We start from the raw sequence: 26,197 nt of genomic DNA, 5'->3' as shown, positions 1-26,197 counted from the left end.
TATTATTCAAAAATTGTCATCTACTATTTTAAAGTAAGCTTTCAATCTCTATTCAAATTTAAATACCACCCCGTGTAATGCTTTCAGTGGTGGTGATGGAAGGGGAAGGAAGATCATAAGGGTCAAAATCTCTCTACTTTTTTAAGTTGGGGATTGAACTTAATTAATCAACCCGCAGAAATTCAAGAAATAAAAACCAGAGTATTTGTAAAAACTAAAGTATTAGTAAAATGAATTTTACTCGAAAAGTTGATTGTATAAATGCACATATACAATCACAATATTCGCATCCAACCTTTTAATGCTAAGCTTTCTAAAAGGTTTTCATAAAGTAAAATTCATTAACCTTTTTATCATAAAAATGTATTGATTAAACAAATTAACTTATTGAGGCGCACACGTGAATAAGGCTCGAACGACCGGTTCTTTTTAAGGTACACTTTTTGGTTCTAGACACTTTTCAATTTGATTACTAATATCGTTTTCAAATGTTGATGGATTGCTAGCTGCTGAGTATCTTCGCACAGGTTTTCCGTTGCTGTCTATCAAAAACTTTTCGAAGTTCCAATAAATATCTCTTGAACGAATAGGACTCCATAGAGCGTAGTTTGAGTCAACAATTATTTCTGTAGGGGCTTCGCAAAGACTCTATAAATACAAAAATCATCATCATTATCAATCATCAATCATCATCATCATCATCATCATCATCATCATCATCATCATCATCATCATCATCATCATCATCATCATTATCAATTTTACCTTGAGCCAAGTAAATATAGGAACTTCATTGACCCCATTAACGTCAACCCGTTGGAATACATCCATCATTGGGATATAATCGCTACCAGGACGTACGTACTGCAGGGTTTTTCTGAACTCATCGCTACTTCCGGGGGCTTGGTGGTTGAACTAAATTAGTGTAATTTGATGGTTGAACTAAATTAGTGTAATTTTAAAGTCAGTATTATAGAGTTGCTATGAAAAGGACAAATTGTGAATGGGGCAAATTAATTTCCATAAAAAAGTGGACACAAAAAAATTTTTTGTTATATTTAAAGTCATGACCTTTGCAAATACAGCAGAAGGAAATATTCCTCTAACATGTTTATCTCCAAGAGGCCATTCTAAATGCTGTATTCTAAGCAATGATCTTGACGGTCCTATAGCATTAGCGAATCAATCAGGATGAATATTGTTTTTTAAAATCATAAATGCATTTTGTAAAAACCTGTTAAGCCTACAGAAAAGATCCTTCATTGATTTTAACTGATCTTCACTAGATAATCACAAAACTCAAAAAAAAATAATTTTAGTTTTATGTGCTCGTTAAAACAATTGTTGTTCCCTCCACATTTTAGTAATTGATACAACAATTTTCGAACTGTTTGACCCTCGTTACAATGCTTCAATAAATAATTATGACAACAAGTCTCGGAAACAGCATAATTATTTATAGCGTTGCTGGATTTTCTGGTACTTTTGACATGCATGATATCGCGTCAGAGATTATCAAGTTAATCAAATATTAATTTGGAAATGAGAACCAAGTTGAAGCTCTTTCAAATAATGCAAAGTTCAACTTTAAAGTTTTGCCCATACACGCCATCAAAATCTTATGATCATGTTCCCGTAAAATAAGCTTTGCTAATGAGCGATGATAATGAGCGATTATAATCAACCAAACAATCATGGTTGAAATGTAAACTTTTTGAAAAATGGTCTAACGAGTCGTTGGGTGTTAGTTTTTTACATTATTTTGTGAGGTTATTTAATATCATTTCATTATCAACAAATATTTACATATAACAACTCTCCTCCTTCCCCCACAGAGATTGCTACCGATCTGTTTGCAAATTAGTTTAAAAATATCGAATTTGCTATCAAACGGTTTTATAAAAGTATTTGCTCCTCATTACGTATGCTTTAATTGTCACGTCCCGCTAAAGAATTACATAATCAAAACCACCTTAACGAATAAAAATGAAAACATTTTGTGATGATTTTTTTATAACCTTGTAATTTATTCCGCTGTAATTTATAATTCCGTTCTGTATTATTCCTTGTAATTTAAAAGTTTCCTTTGATGTTGATAAGTTATTTTTTATTTTTATTTTTTTATCAAAGATCAATAAACAGGCTTTCGATAGTTTTGTTTAAATTTTAGGTCTCTGGAGCTAGTGTTTTAGAAAATGATCAATCAAGAAAACTGTCCCAATCACCTCTCCCCAAAAACGTTTTTGATATTACAAATTTTCTAATAGAAATTTCATCAAAATCTTGTTAAAAAGCATGAAATCTGAAATCTATCTTCGTGATATCTGAAATTTTCATTTGTAATTTATAACTTATACAAATTACAAATAAAAACATCATTTTTATTTGTAATTTATATCTTATACAAATTACAAATAAAAACATCATTTTTATTTGTAATTTGTATGATTTTAAATATAATTTTTATAAAACGAGTACCTGATTTGAAGGAAATGCAATGACATTGAGCGAACATCCATCTTCTCTTGAGTATTTTTTAACTAGTGCATTCAACTCAAGAAAATTTGGTGTTGTTAAACCTCAAAAAGTAGCCACATTTACCACCAATGAAATGTTTCCTTTGTATTGTTTGAAGTCAATGAGTTTGTTGTTCCAGTCTGCGTACTTAAATGTAAAAAGGGAACTGTTAGAGCTATCACTCTGACAGTTCTTGAAGTCTAACGCATTTTGAAAACAAAAATTTTGCACTAGAAAGAACAAGCTTAAGAGCAGTGGTTTCACCATGTTCGCTCTCTTATCTTAGTTATTAGCGATGAAAACAAATTTATACATTTAGTGTTTGCAATAACATTTTCATGCTGCGCTTGTATCAACAACTCGAAAAAACAAGGTTATTTTTGTTTTTGACGCAGTTTATGCTGAAAATATACGGCCTTTTGGATTTATTCTTTTGTTATTTGATTTTGCTTTAGAAAACTTTGAGGTCACACCGTGAGTTAATTTGTACATATTATATCACTTAAAAAAAACGTCGAGCACTTGAAAGAAATTTGAAACTTTACACTCTTTAAACTTTATTGATCATTTTTAAGAAAATCATTGGCGTGGTTTTAACTATTGACGGTGATGTTGATAGGGTAGGTAAGATAAACATGAAGATAATCATGAAGATAAACATGAAGATAACCTAGGAATAAATTGTCATCATGAATGAAATTCAAATTCAAGAGAAACAACGAATGTATAACGACAAATAAATATATTTTAATTCATCATTAAATATCAATAAATATTAAAATATATGCAATTAGCTATAAATATACTGATAGATCGTTTCACTCTTAAAATTTTAATTATTTTCTTAAACTACACCCAGCTACTAAAACTACAACAACTATATACAACAATTTCTAGCACCGTAACTTTAAAAATGAACCTATGAAAATTTTTAATGATAAAAAACAAACAAACAAAAAACATGTGATGTTTTTTGATTTTTCTTTTTTCGTTTAACATTCTAAACATCACATCACGTGATTATCATAACAAACATGCACATGTGTAGGAAGTGTGCAGAAAACCTCATTCTCTTCTAATTACCAAAAGACGAACTGTAGTTAAACTTGTGACAACACCTTTCAGAAGAGAACCATCATTAAACAAAATATTTATTGACACAAAAAATTATTTTGATTAATGAGATTCAGTTGTTGTTTTTTGCAAAAAATCTCTAATTTTATAAAGTAGAGGTGTCATACAATAATAGATCCTTGAAATATTTAAATTTGAAGTGAGACCTTTAAAATAACTTCCTTCACCTATCTACTAAAAAAACAAAAACAAAAACAAAACAAAACAATATGGCTACTATAAACGTAACCGAATTTACACCACTAAACTTGTAAATGCGTTTTTGTGTATCGTGCTTCTATATAAATCTTCACCTTAACTCCGCATTTAGTGGCAAATCTAAAGGACAGTCGTCAATTAGTGAAGAATGATGGTTGGGAAGTTGTAAAAGACATGCCTCTTTATCTGCGTTTGTTATGCATTCTAGATTTATCCCATCATCAAGCGTCAGTTTACTCAGTTCTGTTTTATCGTTAGAATAATTACTTTTCAGGTTATTATCACAGATGTTGTTTTCTATATTTTTTCTAGATAAGCAAAACAACTGAGGCATGAGATGACCAACCTTTAATAGAAGTTCATGAAAATTAAATAAATACAACAACATACTGCTTCAACTTGGTTCACTACTAAAATTTTTAACAAATAGTGGTCTGAAACAAACAAAATCAAAATAAACGAGGAAATATGAAATACCTTCGAGAGAGTGCTTTGCTTCGTATAAGCATTTACAAAATCTTCAACAAGATCAGGGTCGTGCTGAAAAATTTCGTTAGCTAACTCGTCCGGATAATCGAACTCGCGAACAGCTCGCAGTTGTATCTGCGAAATTATCTCAACATTATCTATGAAACACAATTTATTGAATACTTTGATATTAAAAAAACAAAAGTACGCATAAAAGAAATAACAAGAATATACATATATTAAAAGTACAAGGTAAAGGCGGGTAAATTCAGGGGGTATTAAGGTCTTCTGTTATCTTTAGATTATTCTTACTTTTATAATACAAACAAATCATGCAAATCGACGTCCATAGATTTGTCTACAAATTGACAGTTATAAAAATGTTGTAGACTTTAGCAACCTAGTAAGGTAAATTCGGCATCCATAAGGAAATTAAAACTATCTCGTTAAAAGTTACCTAGAATGATAAATTTCAAATATTGATAGAGCTGCATCAAAAAAAGTATTTGTCCGTTACAGTAAATTTATTACACCCTATTCGGGTATTTAGGGCATTGGCGGAAAATTGATTAAAATCTTATTAAACCGTCTTTTAATAAGAATATATCATTAAAAAAGGAAACCATGAAAAAATCGGCTACCCTTTTCCTAAGAAAAGTTCTAGATCAACTCTTTACAGAGTTTTAGATCTCTGCTTAAATAAGTTTGATGAGTCACAAGATGATCGTTACATGTTGTTAAATGTAACTATAAAGATGATCATGTGACATGTTGTTATATGTAACTATAAAGTAAAAAAATATGCAAGTGAAGAGTAAAAAAAAAAAAAAAGAAAAGACCTAAATTTCAAAAATAGTTCATCGATGCAAAGAATAAAGCAAATTTTTTTAGAGTTGTTATCAGGGTTTTCTACAGTCATAGTAGGTAATAATTTTTTCACATAAACCCCACAGAAAGCAGCACATTGCTCTTGCCATCATCCCCATCATTTTGGGTCAGCCACATCTAAATGTGTAGATTTATATTAATGGACAATTTGATTACCATCTTTGATCAGTCTTGTATTTTTAAGTTAAAGATTCCTTTAGCTGAAATTTATATGGCGATACAGTAATAAATTCTGCATGATTTATACTTCTTGATTTACCTGTTGTTTGCAGTGTATTCTTTATACTTAGTACAACATGTGATCCAAATATCAGTCCAGGTGAGTTTGACCAAGGTGGTAAAATGTATTATAGGTAATGAATCTGATGTCACTGAATGAAAAATATTGTAAAAATATTCAATTTAAAATAGATACAGTTTAAAACAATGGCATGCTGCAATGAATTTGATTTAACAACTTTCACAGGTAGTTAGGTTGTTTAAAAAAAAACTCTCAAACCATTCTTTTCCAGTTGATTAAGTTTCATTATTAAGTTTGTGAACAAAAAAAAGGTTCCACTTTCCTCACAAAAATAGAAAACCATGTGTTTTACAACATTTGGTGACAGAACAAACAACCCCTATGACATGGAAAGAAGTACTTCTATAAGCTCTTCTTCCTGAAAAACTGGAAGAGTTGTTGGATATCTAACTAACATCTCTACACAACAAGATGTTCAACAGGATGTTAACACATGCTCCTTTTACATTAAAATAATCATCAACAAAAATTTTACTGCTAATTTTAGTGAATCGTTTGAGCCATACCCATATTTTCCATATTCTGATGAAGTCATTTAGTTAATTATAATTAGATTTTTTAACTCTTCATTTAACTTTAGTTTTAATATTTGATCATTTTTTTATTTTATTTTTTTTAGCTATAACTCAGTGAAATACATTTGAATTTTATAAACACATATTTCCTTACTTTAATTCAATCTAGTTAACATATTTTATTATTATATTTTATTATTATATTTTAGTTTTAGTTGAATTATACTAATAAGTATCTTTATTAACCAATATGGCATCAATTTGTACTAGAAGTGTTGCAGAACACTCTGTATTCTGAGCTGTAGTCAAGCTCCCTAAACAACAAATCCCAACTTATTAGAATGCTTTTAAAGCATAATACTGGAGCCTCAAGATTGATGAAACTAAATCTAGATAAATGTTCAAAGGAGTAAAAATGTTTGCAACTGAAGTGAAGGATATTTATTTAAAAGCAAGTAATCCATTTATTAATTTATAGTATATTGTAGCTAGTATACAGTCTTCTTTCAAAGGCGTGTACAATTGGAAGATACCTCAAGTTAAAGAGAATGTGAGCAGTGTTTAATGACAAGTGTAACTTTGTTCAAAAACCTAAGCTGGGATCAACTGTACTTCCTAAAGGCATGCTTAGAAGAGCTAGCTGGTTGTGAATCAACTCCAGGCATCCAGTTTTTTTTAGAGCTGTCAATCAGAATGTTTAAGTTATTCAAGATGGTTGGTAAAATCCAACTGCATTATGTGTTTATATAGTTCAAAAACAATATTATTCTAAATTTAGAAGCAAAATCATACTTTGAAATGATTGATTAGAAACAATGCACTGCTACACCATTTTCACTGCAGTCTCATCTTGTTTAATGAGCAATTTTCTTATGACCAATCAGTTATAATGTCTCATGTACCATTCACAAGCTGTAGAAAGGCCATTTAAAGATGTAACTGTAACCATTTCAAAAGTTTATGGTCACAAAGTGAGACATAGGATGATAATACAAAGCAAATTTTCATGGTTGGAATAAACTAGCATTTATAGCAAAACTGATTTTTTTTGACCTCTATACAGCATATAGAAGTCAAAGAAAATCAACCTTGGTATCAATCAGAAAAACAATATTCTGCACAGATTTATCAACATTCCAAGTGTTGTATTGACAAAAAAATTATAACATGATGAAACCTTAATAGCATTATCCTCCACTATTTTTGAATAACAAAATGAGTTGTCTAGCTTTTACAGAAGGGTGTTATGAATTTAAAAAATCCAATTTGTAAAAATTTAAACTTTTAAGAATCAAGATATTAAGGAGCAACATACATACATACATACATACATACATACATACATACATACATACATACATACATATATATGTATGTATGTATATATGCTTTTTATTTGCTATATAAGTTATACTTTATATTATTTGCTATATATATATATATATATATATATATATATATATATATATATATATATATATATATATATATATATATATATATATATATAACTTATTTGTTGCTGTCAATTCAATCATAAAAATGGGCAGTACCAGTTGGGAAAGTATATAAACCACCGAATTCTGATCTTTTTTATGTAGAGAAACATTGCCACCAATTGTGATAAACGTCACCTTTTTTGTGTGACAATTATTTGGGGAAAAGCCCTCTTTCTAAATATGTTTAAAATGACAAATAAATTAGAGATTTTAAAAATAACAACCTGGTGCTAATTTTAGGTATTTTAAAACTTGCTCATTAGATTTCAATTCTTTTTCACGCATCACAATATTCTTAATAGCATCATTGGATAACTGAAATATATCCAACAGAGGCACAGATAGATGTTCATCTGATGTGCAATGAGTACTTGAATTCAATAACAGCACAGTAGAAGGTATGCTGGCTAAATTATCAATTTCATTCGAATTTTCTTTTATTGCACTTAAGCGCTCTTGATAGATAAGCTAAAAAAAGATAGTGTCAATGATAGATACGATAAAGTAACCTACATAAAACGTTATTTATGATGTTGCATTTTACTAGGGATAAAAACTTAAAAAAGTACAGCCCAAAGAAAACATCAGTTTTTCCACTACAGCACACTTTCTTCCTTTGAAAAGACTACAGCACACTTTCTTTCTCTGAAAAGACCTGAAAATATTAAACTTTAACTTACCTTGGCTTCATTTAAAAACGGTAAAAACAGCCTTGGCTTTACATAATCTGAATGATGTAACTCTTGAACCCAATAAACAGCAGAAGATAGTTTCTTTTCAGAAGATACCACATCACATGTTGTAAGTGGCATTTGTATCAGACCTCTTTGGCAAGCATTACTTAGAATAGGTGAATTTTGTGGAAGAATATGCCGGAGACGTACATATGACACTAGACTTGTAATCATTTCACTTAATGCATCATTTGTAATGTTGCAGCGCTTGAGGCTTGGATGTCTGGGAAGCGATTTAGAAGGACTGATATCTGTTAAATTTTATTTTAAAAATAACTTGAAGCATTAAAAAAGGTGTTACTTGCATTTTACTTTGAATTTTATTAATAGCATAATAATAAAAATTTTTGTTAATAGCATAGTAATAAAATTTTTTGTTAATAGCTTAATAATGAAAATTTTTGTTAATAGCATAATTATAAAAATACAAAATGTTTTTTACTTGTATTCCCTAAAGCTTTTACAATTTGCCATTCACCCCATGCAATAATTAAATCTAGAAGAATTTCTTCATCTGCCTACATTTCAATAAATAGAAAACTTATGAAATATTATTTATACAAAAAAATATTTAAAAATGTTTAAGACATTTAATACTGGAATATGATAAAAAGACAGCAATTATCAACCAGTTAAGTGAATTTGTTGCTAAACTGTAAAGTTTTACAGTTTTTTTTCCCCTTTTATCTAAACCTTATAAAGGCAATTAAACAAATAAAAGAGCATTTATCTACCTGCAAAAAATCACTATCTAGCACCTCTAGCAAATGCTTCTTGGGTAAATTTGCAATGAAAAATGTTGATTTACATAATGTTATGAACTCTTCACGCAAGAATTGAGTTGCTTGGCGGTACACATAGTTAGAATCAACACTGCTCCATTCAAGAATATTGATTAAAGTTAAAACACTTAAATTACGAACTATGAAATCCTCACATCCTAAAATTAAAAAAAAACTCTGATATTAATACTTGGAAAAGTATAATAATAAATACAAATACAAACACAAATGCACATGAGTATATTGATATTAAATTTATTTCTATATATACACTATGCAACATAAGAAACAAGTACAATCCTATATTGTTAGGAATATGTCAGTTTATACATTAAACATGTTACAAAGTAATTGTGGTTTAGTATTTTTTTTCACTGGCTTTGTTTAAAAATGACATGATAAGGTGATATAAAACCTAGCCTGGTAGTAGATTGAAAAATTGATAGATAACCAGTGCAACAATGAAATTTGAATTACTGAATTTTGATACTAGAATAGTATTGCTGCACTATAACCATAAAATATTAGTAAAAGTAGCAAACCTTTTGCTATTCTTTTTAGCAGATATAAAGTGCAAGGCAGATTTCAATCAACTCATAAGTAAATCACTTCTTTGGTGATTGGTGTTGCATTAAGAAATCTTTCAAAGAATAATAAATGTGAAGTAATTGTCTCATAAACATCTCAACTAAATCTTTTCATTTCAATTTCAAAGCAGAATTGAATGTTTATCAAAAATATTCAGTATTCAATATTTAAGCAGCACATATCTTCTTCTTTTTCTTCTAACTTTTCTCAACATTCCTGAAGTTTTTTTTTTATCTAATTAAAATTGCACAATGTTGCAGATGAACACTGAAATTGGTAAAAAATATTTTAAAAATATTCAACACATCGAAATTTTAGGATAATGATAGAGATGATGATGGATAATGTCTAGTTATCTTTAGTTACTAAAACAAAAATTTAACTTAATGTAAAATATGTTGGGTCATAATGTTTAAATTATAGAAATGAGATAGGGCTTATAATTTTTTTGTTTGTTTATTAGCATAAAGGATGGAACATAAACATCTTCTTTTTTTTAATCTCAAATGTTTTCAGGGAGTGTGGAGAGTCCATAAGGAAAAATATTACTCATAAATAATTGAATTTAAAGTTTTTTACATTTTCACTTTTAAAAAGAAACTAGACAAATATTAATGTTGTATTTCCTATAGCTTTAGAAAAATAGTTTATAAAATATGCTAAATTACCTACCAGAAAAAAAATAGTTTTAATTATACCTTTTCTGTTAAAGAATTTATCATTGAAACGATTATCTGATATTTGGTTTATTCCTATATCAATTAACCAGAATTTTGAAATTAGAGTATAGAATATTCAAATTGTATGCTGTCAATGAAATGCTATCGTTTTTTATTAATTACCCTTTAGGCCAACAAAAAAAATGCACAAATCTAAATTTTGGATTTTCAGTTCAGGTTGAATAATGAGAAATTACATAAAATCTGTATTTATCAAACAATTTTTAAACTCAATTGTCCACTGAAAACACTACTAAAATACAAGTATTTCAGACAACTTTAAAATTTTATGTTTACTTTATGTCTATCCTATGTCAAATATTTCTTGACTGCATTTTTTAAAATGTAATGTTAAAGTGGTTATTAATAGAGAAAACCACAGAATTTTGGGGTAAAATTATCTTTTTTTTCAGAACCTGCAAACCTCTAAGACATACCAGAATTAAAAAGAAAAAAAAAACCCACTAGCCCAATCTTATTTCTAAAATTTGTAATGGATAACTCACCCCAATGTAGAATACAAAAGTTAAAACTTTACCTCTCATTAAGGATGGCATTTCTAAAAACTGTCCAATTTCAAAAACTTTCATTGCAGTTTCAGTTTTTGATAATTGATCTGTATAAGCCAACTCATAATGTTTTGCATTAAAAATGGAGTTAAAATTAACTTGATCAAAATATATGCATTCTATTACAACCTGGAGGTAAGGTTGAGGAATTATTTGCTCACTTATTTCTAATACCAATGGAAATATAAGTTCATTTTGATTATTATATTTATTTTCAAATAACCTTTTTAAAAAAGGTGAACGAGAACAGACTATAGAAAGATGACAAGGAACTTTGAGAGCTGTGCTGAATGAAAATGATTTCAGGACCTCAGTTAGGCCTGTAGTTGCCTGAGAATTATTTCTGTAGCATATAACCAAATCAGTACTTTCTGCTGATATTAAAAGTTTCTGCATATCATTTTCCAACGAATTGAGCAGACCAAATTTTTCCCCGAGTGTGGACAAGACTTCAAGAAGCTCAGGATTATTGGTATTACCACAATATATGTAGCATAGTAAATCCATGAACACCGAAACATTAACATCAAAAATGCTATTATCAATTTTAACATGCCTTTGGTTTTCATTTAAAAGAATATTTCTAAAATACTGACACCTTGAAATAAGCAATATTTTATGAACAGGAAACAAAGTCTCTTTATATTCAAGCACAATATCTGTCAAATACTTTCCATAAAAAAGTTGGTGGAAATCACTTTGAATGCTTCCATTTATGCAGCGAGCTGAATCTGACAAAAACTTTAATTCTCTGACAGCTTCTAATGTTTCATATTTTCGCAATAATAACTGTATCTCATTAATTGACCAGGACTGCAGTAAATCTTGCATTTGTTTACTATAGCTACAACTTTTTATTGGTCTCAATGTTTTGCTAAGTTTTTGTCTAATTGAATTATTTCTTGAAAGCTTCCTAGTTTGCTTTTGCTTTTCTGTGTCCAGAAACTTGCTTGATCCATCATTAGAAAATGCTGAACCTGAATTGGAAGACTTACGCAGGTGTTTCAGAGGTAAATCAGCTGATTGAGCATGACCCATCTTTCTGCTTCCAAGCAATCATTGCAACATTACTTCACATCTAGGAAAAAAGATTATACAGATTTACTTAACACTCAACTTGAGCTAAATATTTTTTAAGAAAGAGATTAATTAGAGAGTCTGCCCACTCTTTCAAAAACTACTTTTGCTGTTAATTTTTAAAGGAGCTTGGTTACAATATGAAAACCTTAAAAAAAGTTGACAACCACTAACACAGACTTAAATGGATGATTTGGCATTTAACCTAATTTTGTTGCTGAACTTTGTTGCTGCCATTTACTATTATTTAAAACCTTTTTAACATCTGTACAGCATCAGAGAAAACACTAAAATCTGATTCTGTAATGACATCATACAAAAAGTTTAATATCAAGAAGAAAAAATTGATGCACATATCCCAGATTATTGAATTTCTCTAAGTGACTACAAATGTTAGGACTTTCACACACAAGACATTCTAGGGATTACTTCAAATTGGTTAAATATTAACTTGAAGAACCTGTTTGAAATCTTTGCATATTGATCATTACTTTTTTTAGAGTTACTTCATACATACCAGGGCTTTCAAAATCAATACATACATACATACATACATACATACATACTATATATATATATATATATATATATATATATATATATATATATATATATATATATATATATATATATATATATATATATATATATATATATATATATATATATATATATATATATATATATATATATATATGTAGAGAGCTCTTTTTATATTTTTAAAAATCATTTTTAACTGCAAATAATCCAAGAAATTATAAGATACGTTAAAATGCTTTTGCTCTGAATTGTCATAGGTGCTTTGAATGCTCTTACAGTATACTTTTATTTTTCACATATTTCCCTGGGTAAAATATGCCATGAAATAAGTATAAAACTTTGAACTTGATTCTAAAAAATAAAAATCAATAGAATAAAAAAAATATTCTTTAGCTATTGCATTTTTAAAAATTCAAAATCTGTACAAGAGAATTTTATGTGAAATGTGAACACCTGTGCAAATTTAAAAAAAATTCAAATAAAAATTCAAACGAGTAAAAGTCGCTAAACAAATAACAATATATTGATTTCATTATGTAAACTGTAAAGGAAGGGGAAACTTACCTTTCTATATGTGTGGCATTTAGAAAAACACACGTATAAACAGACAAATGAATGTGGTAATACCTGCAATTACGCGATAAAAACAAAACAAAATTTAAAAAAATCTTAACTATGCCGCCTCTTTTTCATGCATAGAAAATTGTTTATTCTATCACAAATAAAAACGTTTTAAAATTATTTTGAAACTAAGATTGTAGTCTAAACGTGATTACACCTAAATAAACTCCCTGAAGCTCAATTGCATAGATTGCAAACCTCCTCAAACACCAATGCCAGATCACGCTTAGATATCGAATTTTAATTCCATCTATTGACAAGTGGAGGAATAAAAACCTATAAACCGTAAATTGACTTAAGGGGAGCGACGTGCGCAGAACAAATTCAAATTTGGATCGTTGTGTTTTTTTTTTAACACTTAAAAAATTATGCTATTAACGCTCTAGCTCAGATGTTTGATTGATTCTTTGATCTGGTTTTGGACTGAAAATAATTAAGCCCAAGGTCAGGCGCCTATCTAAATTCAATGTAATAGATTTATAACCTCTGGAAGATTTTTTAATACCATTTAATCAATATTTTTAAAACTTTAGTTATTGAGGATTTAATTTTTAAATTTTTAAACAAAGGGAAATTTGCACTTGAGAAACAGGTTTTAACTCTGAAATCTAGAGTTTTCATGAAATAGGGTCTAAAGGCTTTAAATGCCATTTGTGATGCTGATTTTGGATTCGATTTATTTAACTGTATAAAAGAATTATAATTTATAATTTTTTATAATTATAATTTGTATAACTTTCTAAAAACATGTAAGCCCTTTCAGAAGAAACTTGAGTTTTCTTTCTCGTTGAGAATAATTGTTAAATAAAATATAAAATAACTGAGAAAATATAAATGAGTTTTTTAATTCATTTCAGTTTTTATCTCAAATGCGGGGTTTATCTCAAAATAAAGAGTTTATCTCAAATGCGGAGTTTATCTCAAAATGAAGAGTTTATCTTTTAACTTTATTTAAGGGAGATAAGACACAAATTTAAAAGAGTTTATTGTTGGGTAAAATTATAGACTGACACGAAGGAAGGTATAAAAATTGTTTAATATTTACAAATAAAACATCAAAATCAAAACGAAAAACAACAAAATGAAAATAAAAATTAGTCTTCTACAAAAAGAATGAAAAAAAAAAAAAAAAGGTTTTTCATTAATTATATTAATATCAATTAATTATATAAAATATTAATTAATATCAAGGGTCATATATCAATAATGGAAAAATTGACGACAGAAACAGATACTGCTAGACTTTTTAATCTCACAAAATCAAGAATGAAAAAAAAAAAAGGGTAACAAAATAAAACATTTAGGTTTTTCTCCTAAACAAACAACACCTGAACATTTTTTATTTTTATAAATAAATAATTGGCTTGGATAGCGTTGCATACAAAATAGCGAGTTTAAACTTGATTGCTTACTTTCCACGTCTGAAACGACGCATGTGCACCAAGAAAGATTACACCTGATAAAATGATTTCAAAAAATTATTGTTTTAACAACTTTAAACACTTTTAAGTGAGTTAGAGCAGGAAAAAAAGGTAGCTTATAAGAAAGACATAAGGGTGTACCTTTAGGAGATCAAAAAACCAAATTAGCATGAACTTTGTTTTTCTGTTTGCATATAGTTTTTAATGAGGGCAACAATGTTAGAAGTGGAGCTGATGGTGCGTAAAAAGGGGTGTTGGAGAAGATCAGAAGCAGACGCCCTCCGTAATGGATCTTTTTGTAAACAAGAATCTATAAACGACTTTAACTGTGGTGATATCTAAAAAGCAGATATATTTTACTATATTTTTGATTAAAAAAAAAACTATATCGTGCATAAACAAATTTAAATTGTAAAGCATTTTAGTGAAACATAACTATTTACATAAACATTACTTTTTCAATATCTTTAACTTGTGGTGCGTCTTGATCTCTTATCTTTTTCATAGCTAATAATGGGGTCTCACTGAAATATGGCGGCTCTGCATCAACCATTTCAACTACCATTACACCAAAGGACCAAATGTCAACCTAGTAAAATTGTGTTATAAAATAGTACCACAAATTTTCAAATTTTTTGTGTGCAAACAATCTATGTGATACGGAGTTTTTCTATGTTGATTACGATTTTAAAAGACCGTTTGTTTGTATTGCATGTAGTTTTTTTTTTGTTTTAATATTTTTCAAAGTTATATGGCTATTGTGGTTCATCTAATGAAACACTAGCAATAACCTGCGTTAAACCCTTTCACCAGAATCTTGTTTTAAGGCAGGTTTTTGCATATATATATATATATATATATATATATATATATATATATATATATATATATATATATATATATATATATATATATATATATATATATATATATATATATATATATATATATATATAGATAGATAGATAGATAGATAGATAGATAGATAGATAGATAAATAGATAGATAGATAGATAGATAAATAGATAGATATATTCATTCTTCAAAACAACCAAGAAGCCTATCAGAATAGACAACAAGCCAAGTGTAAGAATTCAGTATTGGTACCATTACTGAAGTAGACAAGAGCAACACAGATTCTGATGTTGCCGAAGAGTCTTCCTCTCTGAAGAAAAAGTATCAAACAACAAAATCTGCTCCAATACTTGTTTCGAAAGTGTCCTAGTCAACAAGGAAAGCATCAACTGTTCTTCAAAATTTAGCTTATGAAAGATTAGATGTACCTATGCCACCATAATCAGGAATTTAGCATCGGGTGATCAAGAATACAAAGTCAAAGCATAACTGAAAAAGTTAGAGCTGAAAAATTTTGCAAGAACTTGCAATTTTGGGGTTTTGTTTGTGACAGTGGATCAGCTGAGAGTATCTTTATCCAATTGCAAGCCCTATTGGATGAATACAATGCATAGAGGAGTGTCAAAATGATTGTTTCCGACATTCAATCAGTCAATACAGGTCATAGAAATGGTGTTGTTGTTAGTTGAGTCTCAGGTCATTGGTTGTCAACACCACATTCTTTATCTAGTTTTTCAGCACTTAATAGACTCCCTGTTCCCAATAAATTCAAAGTCACCTAACACCAGTTCATTAAAGACATTTTAACAGGGTATGAGGACTTACAAAAAAGGTATTTTGGCAAAAAAAAGATACCAATTCATGAAAACCCAGGATGGAGGGACAATTTTTTTAACTTTGTGAGACATAATTTCTACAAGGAGGAGGAAAAATGTGCTCAATTAGAACGACATAAACTGCTCCTTTTATAGTGTTAGGTGAAATTCACAAGGAATATTTGGATTTATAGTATTTTTTCTCCTTACAATTTGGAGAGTTCAGCTCAAAAACTCTTATGCCTTCATTGCAAAGATCAGCTCAAAAGTACTTGTGACTTCATTTCAACTACATAGTTAAAGGCATGGTTTTCAAATCAGCACTATACAGGACTCATAAAATTAGTTGCTTGCTGCTGTCTCCAAATTGAACTGTCCTAAAGCCTTAAGATATTTTTCTAACCACAAGAATACAAGAATGATAAGTGCTTGATGTTCCTTGCTCAAATATGGTTGCCAAACGAGCTGCCAAGCTGATGAAAGAACTTCACAGCATTTGTAAAACTGACAAATATCTTTACAGGAAACTCATTAAAAGTAATTCTGAAATTTAAAACCATTCTGATAAGGTACTGTATGCTGTGTTGACAGTTTTTGTAATAGATGACTTGTAAACAGCCAAATATTCTTATGATGATTCTGTATATTACAACACCTTGTTAGGTGCAGGAGTTTTTTCATAATTCAACAAAAAGAAAGTCATTTCTGAAAATTATGAGCACAAGTTCATCATTTATCACCACAGGCCTTTAAATTTGGAAAATGTCATAACCCTAAAATATATATCATTTAATAAAATGTTTAAAAAAAAATTATTAAATTATTATACTTGTTATCTTTACATTATAATGCCTATTTTTATTTTACAAATCATTTCAAATCTGTGTCAGGAACAAAACATTACAATAAAATATTTAAAAATCCCTTATAACAAAAGTTTTTATTAAAAATTACTTTTTGATAAACTTGATGTTTGTTTGGTGGAGGTATTTTCAGTACTTTCTTTTCTTTCCTTTTTAAATGAATTCTTAATTTCCTCAATTATGAGGTATAATACTTTACAACTATAGAGCCAAGAAATTAAAAAAAAAATTTTTTTTGAAATCTAATACTTAAAATGTAATCATTATGAGGAAAGGGGAAACTTGTGTGACCTAGTGTGAGAGTGAGATAATTATGTGTCAATTTCTAACTTATACAAAATAAATGCTAGCTTATTGAAATATATATTTTACAACATAAAATAACCAGTTTATTTGTTAAGAATGATAGAAATCAGAGCATTAAATAACCTCAGTCCCATAAGAATCTCTAGATATAATCTCTGGAGCCATCCAATATGGAGTTCCAACTAAAGATTTTCTCTTTGGGACTTCATTGCTGATTTGAGCACAAAAACCAAAGTCTGATATTTTAACCTAAACAAGATTCTAGAGGCATTTTAGATTTTACAAAGAAAAATTCTCATTAGTATCCCATAACCAACCTGGAAAAAAGGGTTATTTATTCACAAAATTCATCACCATCATCACCGTCTTTGTTATCGCCATTTTTGTCATTGTTATCATCATTGTAGTCATTGTCATCATCATTGTTATTGTCATTGTCATTGTCATTGTCATTGTCATCATCATCATCATCATCATCATCATCATCATCATCATCATCATCATCATCATCATCATCATCATCATCATCATCATCATCATCATCATCATCATCATCATCATCATCATCATCATCATCATCATCAATCATCAATCATCAATCATCAATCATCAATCATCAATCATCAATCATCAATCATCAATCATCATCATCATCATCATCATCATCATCATCATCATCATCATCATCATCATCATCATCATCATCATCATCATAATCATCGTCATCATCAAAAATCAAAATGCTTGGTGAAAAATGGGAAAACCCACTTGTCCATCTTTGGACATAAGTATGCTGTCACTTTTGATGTCCCGATGAATAACACCTTGGGAATGCAAATATTCCAAACCTTTTAGACAACTCTGGCTAAAGAAGGCAATTTGTTCTTCCTTCAGCCTAAATAAAGCATAATTCAATAATTCTAGAAAAACTACTATAAAAGAAAAACTTTATTTTTATTCTAATTTTTAAAAAATTTCTTCTTAAGAAATGTTGCATCAGGGTGTCCTTTTAAAAACATACAATTGTGTTTTTTAATGCTATTCAACTCAGTAATAAAATAAATCATGAAAAAAACTACTTATAATTCAAAATTGGATCAACAACAATAAAAAACTAGCATTTAAAATATCAGCCACATGTATTTTTGAAAACTACAGCAGCATGCTTATAAAGCTTTATAATTAGTAAATTTTTCTGAGTTTTTACGTCATAACTTTTTGCTTTTTCACTGAAAATGAATAAAATTTTAAAAAACTCTCCTCTAATGTGACTATATAGTACAATTAACTCCAAAAAAAAGTTTGTAATGGAAGGAAGAAAATCAAATTTTATTGAAAACATAATTGTGTAAAAGTCTCTAGATTTTATTTCCTAACATCACATCAGTATATTATTTAATAGTCTCTAGATTTTAATAGTGCTTGACAATGATAAGGCATAGAGTCAACTAAGTTGATAAGAACAGCTATGGGATATTTACCCAACAATCTGAAAGCATCTTAAATCTTTTTTTTTTTTTTATCATTTTTTTGCCCTTCAATTGACCATCAAGATGTTTCCAAAGATGTTTTATTGGATTTAAATCTTTTCATTGTTATCATCATTGTCGTCATTGTTGCAGTCATCCTCGTCATCATCATCATCATCATCATCATCATCATCATCATCATCATCATCATCATCATCATCATCATCATCATCATCATCATCATCATCATCATCATCATCATCATCATCATCATCATCATCATCATCATCATCATCATCATCATCATCATCATCATCATCATCATCATCATCATCATCATCATCATCATCATCATCATCATCATCATCATCATCATCATCATCATCATCATCATCATCATCATCATCATCATCATCATCATCATCATCATCATCATCATCATCATCATCATCATCATCATCATCATCATCATCATCATCATCATCATCATCATCATCATCATCATCATCATCATCATCATCATCATCATCATGTCTGTCAACTACTAGTACGCTAATTGTTGATTTAGCCTCATCATAAAGCTCAAGTAGTCACATTAGAGGAACCATTGTTAAAAATTTCATTTATTTTCAGTGAAAAACCAAAAAGTTTTGACAAAAAAACTCAAAAAATTTAGCAGTTTACAAACATTTGTACACTCTGTATGTATCATTTTTACTTTGATTTAACGAGTTTTAAATTTTGGTTGGAGCTTTTTTTCAAATGGTATCTAGTTATTGCATTAGGCTGCTTATGGAACTTATTTGGACTTTAACACGTTGACTGTCACTGCAATTTTCAGAAATCTGGTCAAAAATGACAATTTGATTTTATCACATATTATTAAAAACACAAATTCTAGTGCCCAGTTATCATCAAAAAGTATAAAAATGTGTTTTTTATTTTTTTTGAAAAAAAAAAAAAAAAAAAAAAAAAAAAAAGGTCATATGAATTATCTCTTAGTTGGCTTCTGTAACAGAAATTTCTTCACAGAAGCCAACTAAAAATAGGACTTGTAGTTGGCAGTCAATGTGCTAACTAATCTTTGTTCAAACAACTAAGTTCTAATAGATTTGATAGGATTCAAATCTGGTGATTGAGCAAACTAGGAACTTTTTTACAGTTTCCTTTGAAGGTTTTAGTAAAGTCACAATAACTTAACCTTGGGTTGGTTAATCTTTAATACTTGACAAAATGTAAAAATTTTCTTGCACTCTGTAGTACTTTTTGGCACAATTCTCAGAAATTGCTAATTTACTATTTATCTGTTGCTGATCCTGAAGCAATCCTTCATGTAATCTGCCATTTTATATTTTGGCCTTTTGGCTAATTAGCTTTTTTTCTTTTTTTTTAGGTTGCATTGCTTTTTAAAAAATAATACATTAAAGTAATGATAAGGTGAAAAAAGCAAAACAACACAGCAGATGTCATAATGATGATGATGTTATAGCATTTTGAAAAATAGAAAATAATTCATTCACTTCTGTTACCTCTTGTATGTAACAATATCTGTTAATGCTCCTCCATCTAAGTATTCCATTACAACCCAAAGTTCATCACCAACTAAATATGCATCATAAAGTTCAATGATATTTGCATGACGATAGTTTTTCATAGTAACAACCTATAGTGACAAATGCATCAAATTAATTACAAAAAATGAGCAAATTTCTGGTAAACAAACGAATACTCCAACATAATATCAATAGTCATTTAGCAGAATAACTTGAAGTTTATTTATAACATTTGTGTTTTCTATTGTATCCATTACTTTTTATTTGATTTAGCACTGCTTAATTAGTTTAAAATAATAAAAAATATTTTATAAAATTATAAGTTGAGCTTTTGTCGCTAAATGTTAATTGTTTAAAATCCACTTAATATGTTAAACATTTGAAAATATTTTCAAATGGGTAAAAATAAAAATAAATAGAAGTAAAAAAATAAATAGAAGTAAAAAAATACTTCTTATACTAAATATTCATAATTCTAAATGTATAATAAAGATTGTGTTCTCAGATTCCAGAAAATGTTGTAAGTTGCATTCAAGCTCTCCAGAATGACAATGACCCATGGGATTTTTGAATTATATTGAGAGCTACTTAATTGATTTTGATAATTTTTTCCATGTTTTAGAGAAAAATCTCTCTTTCAAATGATATAAAGATAGTTTTAAAAAGATGTTTGTTAAAAAAAATATATATATTCACAAATAGAAGTACTAAAATTCATTTTGGATGAGTGCCTTTAAAGTCATTACGTTCCAATTAATTTAATAGTAAAATAGCAATATCTTCAGAGGAAAATGGTCAGCTGTATCATCAAATTGTGAAGTAAATGTCACAGATTGGAAAGAGAGTCGAGAAACCGAAAAGAAGGTCCATCAAGTTTAAAAGTTAATCAAAAAGTGATCAGAGGCTCAATTCAAATGTAGAGTATTCCGCTCCCAAGTTGACAACCCAAGATGTCAAAAAGAGATATGACTACAAAACATACAGAAAGTAGAAACCAACAGCAATTCAGCAAAAGCTAAAAACACAGACAAAAACTACAATGAGAAAATCTTCTAGGAAATCAAAAGTACATTATAATGGATGATGAAACTTATTGTAAACTTGACTGTTTGATGCTCCCAGGCCAGTAATTTTATTTAATCTCAAAAGTAACAATGCCTGACTTTTTACTAAAACCATTTAAAATTAAAAAATTTAGCAGGAAAGTTATAGTTTGGCGAACCATCTATTTATGTGGCTTAAAAATTCAGCCATATTTCACAAACAGAAACATAAACCCCAAAATTTATGTGAAAGAATGTTTAAAAAAGCGATTTATGTTTTTGATCCAAAAACATGATGATCCACTCATCTTCTGGCCTGTTCTTGTATTTTGCCATTACTCAAGAAGTGTAATTAAATGCTATCAACAAAATGGCATCAATATTGTCCCAAAAAACACAAATTCAGCAAAAATGGTACAAACTTGTCCAACTAAATAATTTAAGAAGATAAATACTGCAGCAGGCAATAATTAAATTTGCTACATTTGAGGTGTAGCATCAAAAAATTTTATGAAAACTGTTCTCTAAAAGCTTGTGTGAGATGTCCAAACTAAATTTAGAATATATTGTGATCAGCTCAAAGATGTTTTCTAAAAGCTCTGTTTTTTTTGGAGATAAATTTGCTTTAAAACAAAAAAATAATTATCAAAATTGATTAAGTGGTTCTTGAGATATTTCAAAAATCCTAAGGGTTATTATCATTTGAGTCTTTACTTTATTGATCTTACTTGACAAAATGGAAAAATACTGTACATCCTATCTTTATAAACAATACATTTAAGAGTAATAAAGTATGAGTTACTGGAACTCATTTACTTAATTACTGGAAATTATATACTTTTCCACTCAATATGTGCAGATTAATCATTTCATGAAGAAAAAATTTGTTAGAGCATAGAAGAAAAAAAAAGTTTGATTAGAATGTTTGAAGCATATTGACAATAGAAGAATGTCTTTTTACATTTTACAGCAGCAGTGTTGTGTAAGTCTGAACAGACTGCAAGCAAACATTATAGTTTACAACTGACTGTATTTCCAGGTAGCATGCAATAACATCTGTTGGAAATGATAGAGAAGGTTTTTATAGCATTTATAGCATAAACATTTGATTTTAATCAATGATTTTAGTTTTGATTATGTAACTGGAAATTATTCATTAGCAAAAGACTTAACAAGAAAGAAATATGAGTTACTTAACATCTCAACTAGTTAAAAATCATTATAAACTACTTTAAAAAATCTATATGAAATACAACTAAAAAAATACAATACTAAAATAAATACATGTTAACATTAAGTAATACCATTTATTAATAAATTTACAGACTTTTTATCAAGTTATTTTGATTTACTTACATTTAGTCAAATGCTTGGATGAGATGAGCAATACTTAAAGGATATCAAGCTGATTGTTTTTAGGACAAGCATTTAGAATCAAATATATGTTTTATACTATTATATTTTTATCATGAGGATATACCATTGTAGATACGCATTTTTATAAAAGTTCTTGAAATTTTCAAAGAAAATAAAATAATTTCCCTAATTTGCACAAATTTTTAGAAAAGAGCTATGATTAAAAGAGTTCCATAAGAATCTTTTTAGTAAATATCTATCATAGTTTGGCATTTATTGTGTTATAGTTTATAGTCATAAAAGTTTTACATTAATAAAAACTACAGCTGTAACAATTAAATATATAAAATAAACAATAAAGCTAGAGACATCCTAAGTTTGTTATTCAAATAGCTTAATTAACATTTATTATTCTTAAAAACCCTCAAACAAATTTGACCAAAGAAAAACTATTTTTTAAGCTTAGCTACTACTTTTTTAAGATTTTGCATCTTTTATAAAACTAAAATAATAACAATAGTTAATTTAGTTTAAAAACTTGAAATCCTAAATTTTAGTTAATTTTGTTGAATCAGAATTTTTTTTTTAAAAAAAAAAAAAAGTATATATATACCTCATTAAATAACAGTTCTCTTCGCTGTTGCTTTTTAAGATCCATTTTCTTGACAGCAACCTGTTTTCCAGATCTTTTATCTTTTGCTATACAAACAATACCAGTAGAACCTTCACCAATTTTTACAAAGTTTTCAAAAATAAGTTTTGGATCATCACCACAAACAACTAACTCTAATGCTTCACGAAACTCATCATGAGAAATAAATACATCATCTCTTGGTAATATATTTCGGCTATCATCAATAGTAATTGATGTAGAGGTATTAGGCTCTATTGTACTATCAACTAAATCATTGCTTCTTTTAGAATCAAAGTAATCTTTTCGCTGAGTAGAATATATGTTCTTTGGAAGACTTTTATATGAAGCTTGATTACGATCAAGTTGCATACTTTCATTTGTTTGTGCTGGTGAAGTATCACTAGAAACTCTGGATTCTTCTTTTATTTTATTTTTTATGGATAACTGACGTAGAGAATTTGAACGAGCTATATTTATTCTACCTGGATTTGGTATATGATTTGTTTTACTACCTGACTGTGTTTGTAATACTAATGTACCTGGTTCAATGTCTGTAACATACATAGGGTCTATAATTGGTTGAGGTCGTTCAAATTCTTTGCCAAGAAATTTTTTCCATTGGGGAGGCACTCCAACAAAATTACCTACTCGACTATCATATGTCATATGAAACTGGTGCTGAAAGTTTTCTGGATGTCCTATATCTTTTTTACGCAATCTCTTTTTACTCTTTGTCATTTTGATATATAAATTTTTGTATGCTTTAGTAAACTATAAATTATTATTAGTAGTACTAAACATACTATACTGAAATAGCAAGTAATTTAATAATTGTAGATGCGAATATAAAACAAACGCCGTTAGGTATATAGTTAGAAAGTTCATTATAAAAAACTCAATTAAAAATGTTACAAAATAACTTATTATGAGCATGAGATATCAAAGTAAAGATGCCTTGTTAACATACTGATACATTTAGGTAAACGCCTGTATCGGTACTAGATTATCTGGTTGTACGGTAGCTAACCAATTGTAAATATTTCTCCTAACATGTAGGTGCTGCCCGAAAGTCCGTATAAATACTCCAACAATTGTAATTACATATACAATCATAAATGAAGACCACAAAGGAAAACCAGACATGTCAAAAATTTTAAAATTATTTGTTATTCCCCTTTTTTTCTTTTTCCTACATTAAATATTGATTTGACAATTCAAAAAAATTGAAAAGTCACTTATGTATCCGGTAAAGAGCAGTTAAAAATACTCCTATGGAAGAGAAATTTAAAACCCATATTTTTCAAAAGTTGCGAAATTTGACGTCTGTTTTTTTGTTTGTTTGTTTGTTTTCTTTGCTAAGGTCTTCAATTATAAATACAATTATTAAATTACTGTTTTAGTGCTGCTAATTATTTCTAGTTTACTAAAGCATATAAAAAATTACATATCAAAATGACTAAGAGTAAAAAAAGATATAAGAAATCCAGTTCATGCATTTATTTTACGGTTTCATTTATTTTGATTTGATTCAAATAAAATATGAATCTTGTAAAACATGCCAAACAATAGTATAACATACTACAGAGAGTCGTATTTAAATTGATTGCTTAAGAGAAACTTTTTTTTGCAAACATTTTAATTTATTTCTAAGAGGTTTCAGCTACCAATCGTCAAAAAAATTTCTTTCTATTAAAATAAGTCTTATTAAATACTACATTGTCATCATACACCATAGTCATGACATATTATCTGGTAATGCTGTATTATTCAATATTATTAAGTACCACCCAGAATCACATAATATCTTACAAAAGCATGGAAGCTTTAACATGTATTCTTAATCGCGGCAACGCTTAGCATGTATTATCAAAACGTCACAACTTAATGACATTTTTTACTGGGCATAAATTTACACTGAACAAAAAAAAGATAACAGCATGATGGGAAAATCGTCATGCAAATATATCTATCGACGCAAACGAATGCAAGAGCATTAACTAGTTAAAAAACCGATCTTTCGGAGTTAAACAATTGGCTAAAATTTAACTTTTTTTTGCTTGTAAAAGAGCTCATTGGCGTAAAAATATAGAAAACATTACTAGTTTACCGATATTGCGAATATCGGGTTCTTTACGATACTGTTAACGAGCTCGGTCCCTGTACGATGACCGGCTATCAGAGCTCTGGATATGGAGTTCTTTCAAGAAACTTTGAGACTTCCTAAGTAAGTCTTTTCCTCAGACTATAGTAGACAACGGCTCCTACGCGATCTACAAGTTAGAAAAACTTCTAAAGCTGGTTAAGACTGCTGAAGAATTGCTGCACAATCGGGTCTAGGATGTCCGTTCAAGTCTATATTTTTGATGCGCGTCTCGATGAGTTTAAGGAAAAAACATTTAAAATTATCAGGAGTATTCCAACTAGAACTGATTGGACTGAATAACACTACCAAGGACAATATTAAAATGAGAACACGTTAGCAGATTTTATTTTGATTGGTTGGTATGTAAACGCGTTGTGAGGTTTCATTTTGATTGGTTAATATATGAAAGTTGCTTAAAACTTAACCGTTTGTTTTGAAAAACTATTCTAAATCTTTCGTAGCCAATACTTTAGCATAAATTAACATTAATAAGGACTTTGAATAACACTACCAAGGACAATATTAAAATGAGAACACGTTAGCAGATTTCATTTTGATTGGTTGGTATGTGAACGCGTTGTGAGGTTTC

The 26,197-nt window shown here is 28.7% G+C and overlaps 2 protein-coding genes and 1 pseudogene across 8 annotated transcripts; all 3 read right to left on the bottom strand.

Annotated features, from left to right (window-relative positions):
* Positions 1 to 204: 204 nt before the first annotated feature.
* Positions 205 to 2,819, bottom strand: LOC145185313 (glutathione peroxidase-like; annotated as a pseudogene). Its single transcript, XR_016455667.1, has 3 exons — positions 2,479 to 2,819; positions 766 to 915; positions 205 to 648 (listed from the first exon to the last, which is right to left on the bottom strand). The product of XR_016455667.1 is annotated as a glutathione peroxidase-like (transcript).
* Positions 2,820 to 3,244: 425 nt separating this feature from the next.
* On the bottom strand, positions 3,245 to 13,375 carry LOC145183178 (BTB/POZ domain-containing protein 7-like). 6 transcript variants are annotated; one of them, XM_090097766.1, is made up of 10 exons: positions 13,308 to 13,322; positions 13,094 to 13,156; positions 12,806 to 12,880; positions 10,882 to 11,990; positions 8,989 to 9,194; positions 8,697 to 8,772; positions 8,201 to 8,505; positions 7,745 to 7,988; positions 4,327 to 4,475; positions 3,245 to 4,195 (listed from the first exon to the last, which is right to left on the bottom strand). In XM_090097766.1, the coding sequence occupies exons 4-10, from the start codon at positions 11,948 to 11,950 to the stop codon at positions 3,941 to 3,943; spliced, it is 2,304 nt and encodes a 767-aa protein (XP_089953892.1). In that variant the 5' UTR covers positions 11,951 to 11,990; positions 12,806 to 12,880; positions 13,094 to 13,156; positions 13,308 to 13,322; the 3' UTR covers positions 3,245 to 3,940. The 6 variants fall into 6 exon arrangements, with proteins under 6 accessions (XP_089953892.1, XP_089953891.1, XP_089953893.1 ...); XM_090097765.1 differs by lacking the exon at positions 12,806 to 12,880 and having other exon boundaries at positions 13,308 to 13,375; XM_090097767.1 differs by lacking the exon at positions 13,308 to 13,322 and having other exon boundaries at positions 12,756 to 12,880; positions 13,094 to 13,196.
* Positions 13,376 to 14,132: 757 nt separating this feature from the next.
* Positions 14,133 to 26,192, bottom strand: LOC145185625 (serine/threonine-protein kinase PAK 4-like). The gene is made up of 7 exons (XM_080061586.2): positions 23,445 to 26,192; positions 20,409 to 20,542; positions 18,179 to 18,305; positions 17,534 to 17,659; positions 15,026 to 15,160; positions 14,713 to 14,909; positions 14,133 to 14,606 (listed from the first exon to the last, which is right to left on the bottom strand). Exons 1-6 carry the CDS (start codon positions 24,201 to 24,203, stop codon positions 14,736 to 14,738), a joined length of 1,455 nt encoding a protein of 484 aa, XP_079917712.2. The 5' UTR covers positions 24,204 to 26,192; the 3' UTR covers positions 14,133 to 14,606; positions 14,713 to 14,735.
* Between the last annotated feature and the right edge of the window lie 5 nt (positions 26,193 to 26,197).

The sequence above is a fragment of the Hydra viridissima genome, unplaced genomic scaffold, assembly GCF_058129835.1.
Source record: "Hydra viridissima isolate aposymbiotic clone 2 unplaced genomic scaffold, HvirCarnegie_v1 scaffold_9, whole genome shotgun sequence".
Lineage (NCBI taxonomy): Eukaryota > Metazoa > Cnidaria > Hydrozoa > Anthoathecata > Hydridae > Hydra > Hydra viridissima.
The sequence above is the reverse complement of the archived record's forward strand: the minus strand, read 5'-3'. Positions and strand labels throughout refer to the sequence as shown.